The 6000-nt window shown below is 43.2% G+C and overlaps 1 protein-coding gene across 1 annotated transcript; it reads left to right on the forward strand.

The window, feature by feature from the left end:
* The first annotated feature begins 1091 nt into the window (after nucleotides 1-1091).
* Nucleotides 1092-2375, forward strand: LOC103358896 (5-hydroxytryptamine receptor 1A-alpha). The gene has a single exon (XM_008284046.1). The coding sequence runs from the start codon at nucleotides 1092-1094 to the stop codon at nucleotides 2373-2375; it is 1284 nt and encodes a 427-aa protein (XP_008282268.1).
* Nucleotides 2376-6000: the final 3625 nt, after the last annotated feature.

Genomic DNA, 6000 nt, shown 5'->3' on the forward strand with positions numbered 1-6000 from the left:
TTGCTGGCTCAGATACACTCAAATATGATACAAAAGCAACTGCTGTTTGCCAGGGAATCCCCTCTCGCTCTGTCTCACACGCGATGTTTGGTCCTCGTCTCTCTCTTTAGCCATCCTACCATCTCCCTCTGGAGCCCAACCCCTTCCCCTGAACTCAAAGCGCAGATGGAAGAGCGGCCGCCAGGAGGCTGCAGTACCGGCCGTGGACAGCAGATGGCAGCCGTATTCCTCTGTGAGCCGCCGAGGAGCTGTCCCTGGTCCTGAAACTACCTTTCGCTCCCAGCGCTCTGGAGATTTTTACCTTTCTCTCTCCATCTCTGCTCAAAATGCAAACCTGTAAATACGTGCTTTTTAGGTCCTATTTGAGCTCTTTTACCGGATAAAATCTGTTTCAAACGAAACACCCTTAAAGGAAAAGTTCATTTAAAGTCATGAAAGACCTTTTTCTCGGTTAATATTTCCACCTGGAGTAGTCCATCGACAATTTTTTGCCTTGCTCGCTGGTTTTTATGACAGCCTATCTTGTTATATTGTAATAAATCCGTTAAAATGAGTCCTGGCTGAGAGCTACCCGTTGAGATGGAGGCTAAACTACAAAAAAAAAATCCACAAAATGCTGAAGTCAGTGGAGTCCACAGGGTAAAATAAATGACAGAAAAAAAAAGAAAGCATGGAGCTCTGCACCCTCATCGGCTGTCTGCAGTGAAAAACGAAGCAACAAGGAGAGCAAAGGCACAAAACTCCAGGGCGACCTCCTCCCGGTCTGACGTACCCAAAGCTGTTGGTATAAATGAATTCACGGCGTCACCAAGCTCAGATGATTCGCAGTACCAGTGAGCGCACCCGGCTGTCAACACTCATGGGCTACAACACACACAACCTCCCTTCACACACACTCACAAACACGTCTGCGTCATGCGTCCTGAGAGCGACAGCACGAACTCGGCAACTCCGATGGACCCGGTAAAGCGCGCAGCAGCAGCAGCAGCAGCAGCAGCAGTCTGAGGGGCTGACTGCCTCCTGCCTATCTGTCCACTCGTGTGTCCCCCCAACTGCTTTGGGAAAAGTTGCGCTCTGAGTGTGACCACATTATGGATTTTATAACAGCAAGCGGCAACGACAGCAACGCGACCAGCGGCTACCCTGAAGGGGTGGACGTGGTGGCCGACTGGGACGGGGGTGAGAATGGCACAGGGTCTGGGTCGCAGCCAGATCTGGTGCTGAGTTACCAGATTATCACTTCTCTGCTTCTGGGGGCCCTCATCCTCTGCTCCATATTTGGCAATGCGTGCGTCGTGGCAGCCATCGCCCTGGAGAGATCTCTCCAGAATGTGGCCAACTATCTGATCGGATCGCTGGCGGTGACAGACCTCATGGTGTCGGTGCTGGTTCTGCCAATGGCGGCCCTCTACCAGGTTTTGAACAAGTGGACTTTGGGGCAGGAGATCTGTGATTTATTCATCTCTCTGGATGTACTGTGTTGCACATCGTCCATCCTGCATCTGTGCGCAATAGCCTTGGACAGGTACTGGGCCATAACAGACCCCATTGACTATGTAAATAAACGGACACCAAGGCGAGCTGCGTTCTTGATTAGCGTGACTTGGGTAATTGGTTTCTCCATCTCTATTCCGCCTATGTTAGGCTGGAGAAGCGCCGAAGACAGGGCGAACCCCGACGCCTGCATGATCAGCCAGGACCCGGGCTACACCATCTACTCCACGTTTGGGGCTTTTTACATCCCTCTCATCCTCATGCTGGTTCTGTACGGGCGAATATTCAGGGCCGCTCGGTTTCGGATTCGAAAGACAGTCAAGAAAACCGAGAAGGCAAAAGTGTCAGACAAGTGCTCGGCTGTGTCTCCAGCCATCTTCCACAAGAAAACCAACGGGGAGGCCGGGGGGAAAGGCTGGAAGCGCAGCGACGACTCCAAAACCAGCTCTCCGTGCGTAAACGGCGCGGTGAAGCATGGAGACGAGGGCGAGTCGCTCGAGATCATAGAAGTTATCAGCAACTCCAAGACGCACCTGCCTCTGCCCAACACCCCCCAGTCGTCCTCGCACGGCTACGAAAACATGAACGAGAAGAACTCGGGGGCGAAGAGGAAGCTCGCACTGGCCAGGGAGCGTAAAACGGTGAAAACACTCGGCATCATCATGGGAACTTTCATCTTCTGCTGGCTGCCCTTTTTCATCGTCGCGCTGGTGCTGCCTTTCTGTGCAGAGAGCTGCTACATGCCCGACTGGCTGGGTGCAGTCATAAACTGGCTGGGATACTCCAACTCTCTCCTAAACCCCATCATATATGCCTATTTCAACAAGGACTTCCAAAGTGCTTTCAAGAAGATCATAAAATGCAAATTCCACAGACCGTAAAAAGCGCACAGTTTTTAATCAAACATTTAACTAAACGTGGAGCAAATAAACGGACAGCAGGAAATGTTCACTGACTGTAAAGAAGCAGCAAAAAAAAAAGACATGACACACAGACTTTTATATTCAGGGACTTTTAGGTGTGCGTATGAGGATCGTGTAAAAAAAAAAAAAAAGGACTAACAATAAACCCACCCATGAAATGAGACAAGACAAGAACTTTTTTGCTCTTAATGTACAAGCTCATGTTTGTTCAGTGTTGTAGCTACAGTACTATTTAGCCTATATGCGACGGTAGCCATCGTTGTATTGCCATGCAAGACGTGTCATGTGCTGATTCCATGCATTTTATCATGAGGCACGCTGGGTATTTCCGTCCCATGCCACGAGCTTTGTAGCACTGAAACAATAAAAGCAATCAAAGTTTGTCATTAAGAAATATTGAGTGAATGTTTGTTTAGAGAATAATTTAAAAAAAAAAAAAAAAAGAAAAAAAAGAAGTCATGAGCCAAGAAGAGGCCAAGAAGCCTGTTATGAAGCATCACAGTGTCATCATATGTCTTCATATAGATAATAAGGAATGAATCATTTGCTGTGTTGTCGAGAAAACAAAGCAACTTATCAGTTTGCTTTGACAGGCCACACTGTTGATGAAAGGGGAGGGGACGGGGGGATCAGCAAATAGGTATGGAACAAAGCCTGCTGTATATCCATCAAATCCATCTCAAAGCTGAAATCAAAAGGAGATGGGCTTTTTTTTCCCCCCTCCACGTCTTAAACTGAAGCCTGATATTACATTTATGCTATGACATGTTCTCAGCCTCCCCCATTCCATTTCTCTATTTCTGATTCCAAGATTGTCCCCTGTGTGTGAGAGAGAAAGACAGAAACAACAACAGACTGTGACAGAAAGATTGCTCAAGAGAAAGATCAGGGGAGAGTATTGAACACTTCTTTCCCCCCCACCATCCAGTATCAGATTATTGTACAGCACCTTTCTCCCTGAGAGATGACTGTAAAATGGATTGTTACATCATTAATATAGAAAAAAACCTGTGCTAAATTTATCTCATGGTGTGGAGGGTTACTGTGACAAATAGACCACATAATGCAAAGAGTTGCAGGAAAACCTCCTCCGTGCAAGAACCGCTCCAATCCGTCAAGCAAATCCCAGACGCAAATCCACTTAGAGCAGATAGGAAGATAGGACCATGCAGACACTAAAAGAGGAAAGGAGGAAAAAACAACTTTCAGGAAGGAGCCCCCGATGAGGCCCTTTGCGAGCTTCACAAGATGGGTGGCTGTGGCTGACGTGTCGTCATGGCAACACATCAAGCCCAAGGAATTGTGGGTCAGTCGGAGTGGCAGGCAGGGCCGGCTGAAGACAGGCAGCAACGCGAGACGCAGCATGACAATTTAGAGATGACACCTGTGGCATGCAAACGTACTCTGGTTCAGTTATGTTGCAGAAAACCTAAAAATGACAACTTGTTTGATTTGTATTAATCCACAGACGAGACTTTCACTTAGGATTGGTGTTTAGAAAACGCCTTGGACTTTAAAGTTTCTTGACTAATCCTTAAAAAAAGTAGTTACTATACCTCTCTTAAATCTCTTTATCACAACTGGACCTCTTCTAAACCATCATAATGGAGTTGCAAGCAGTTATAATCACATCTAGAGTGTTCAGAAGAATCTGAAGTATAGACTAACAAATGACATATGATCATATACGAGAACAAATCTGTAGAAAATGTTAGAAAAACTGTTTCTACTTGTATGAAAGTCCTTCACAAGTGTGTCATAAATCAGGAAGAGTTATTGATCTTGAAAGTTGAGTGAAGTTTGACAAAAAAGGCCTTAAGTCAAGGTTCAGTTCAGTTCATTTCTTAAACAGCTTACAGTTTTCATTCATGGATGTATTTGTCATGGAGGTTCAAGAAGTAATTAAAAATCATTAAAAACCTAATGAAAAGAAGAAAATAATCAAATAAGAACTTAATACAGAATCAGAAATACTATATTGATCCCCTAGGGGAAACTGCTTTCAGTTGCAGATGCTCCCAATCAAAAGTCTTAAAGAAGTAGGAGGTAAAAAAAATAAAGTATGAATATGAAAATAAAATAAAAATATAACATAAAATAAATATACATTCTGCTGTTGTAAGAAGTGCATATATAATACTAGTACTAATACATGTCTGATGTCACTATAATTAGTATATGCAAATAAACATTTAAATAGCAAATACTCTGCTACAATTCAATGTAAAATCTAAACACATAAATGGACAATTAAAACACTTTAAAATCATTTTCTTAATCATTTGCTTTAACTAACTTTTACTGCACCAGTCATGGATGCTTAACTTGAGGCTGTTGACAAATAAACGCTTCAAATTATCGTGATGATTGCTAATAATGACAACATAACATTTTAAGTTTATAATAATAACTGATGGGTTCAATAAGTTGTGCCTGTGCAGTATTAGCAGCAACAGGATATTAGAGTATATTTCACAGAACTTTCTGGTTAATTGAATTCGAAAAGAAAAAAAAAACGTTTCTTTACAGTTGTAAAATCACCTCAGATCTGATGAAATAAAGATTTAATCTCCGTTTTATGTGATGTAGTGATGAGCAGTAATGAGTTCTTAGTGCTTACATTAAAACTATCTGCACTCTAGCTGAAATGATGATCGCATTAATTGATAGCCATCTGACAGAAAATGATTCTGCAGCTATTTTGCTAATCGCTGATTGATTACGTTCCCTCATTTCAGCCTCTCAGCTGTGAGGATTTGATGCTTTTCTCTGGAAAGCAAATCAAATATCTTCTTCCTCTGAAGTCGTTAATCAGGTAAACACAGCCACAGCTAAACAAACGGTCAAAGTTTGCTCGTTTCTGACACAATTTTTAATCAAGAAAATAACTTGCAGACGGCAGTTGCGATCTTAAGATGCACTAACAATAGCAGAGTGCTTAATATGCCAAATGTTACTGATAAACTAAATCAGGCCTTATCAGACTTTCATAAAATATACATCATCTTAACCTAAATTCAGAAGACAGAACAGAGCATTCATGTTTTGATTGAATTATGATAAAGTATATTTTTTATAAAGCCCAACAAATCATACAGAGTGTGAAATTATGTCTGTAGAAAATCAAGCTGGAGGCAAGAAGTCATGAAAAGCCTCCATCTCTTCATAACTCGGGTTTCCTTCCTCCATCTGATCACTTTTGCGGTGGTGTGTCAGCACAATATCAACGCTCTCCAAATGCTTTCGGGGAAATTAATCTCATACCTGTGACCTGTTGGTCAGGTTCTGGGCTCATGATAGGCTCAGAGGAGCGCGTAGAGAACGTGACGTGATATTTCTCAGTCGTGAGTCACACTGTGTGTAAGACCATTAAAATCATTACATTTCGCTCCTGATATATGGGATTACAAAGCAGATGACCTACTTTGAACTGTGTGGTAATATCAAAAGGTTTGGATTGTAGGGCTGCATTAATCCCACTCACTCTGGGATTCTTAAATGTAATATAGGTAGGTGGGAGCAGTGTGATGACGCAGGAGCTTTTCCATCAACCCAGCAACAGAAAGGAGAGGAAGAGGAAGAG

Source organism: Stegastes partitus, unplaced genomic scaffold, assembly GCF_000690725.1.
Source record: "Stegastes partitus isolate 25-593 unplaced genomic scaffold, Stegastes_partitus-1.0.2 Scaffold341, whole genome shotgun sequence".
NCBI classification, from domain to species: Eukaryota; Metazoa; Chordata; class Actinopteri; family Pomacentridae; genus Stegastes; species Stegastes partitus.

Excerpts from the sequence above, each read along its gene's own strand:
- LOC103358896 (XM_008284046.1), top strand. The coding sequence starts at position 1,092 with ATGGATTTTATAACAGCAAGCGGCAACGACAGCAACGCGACCAGCGGC.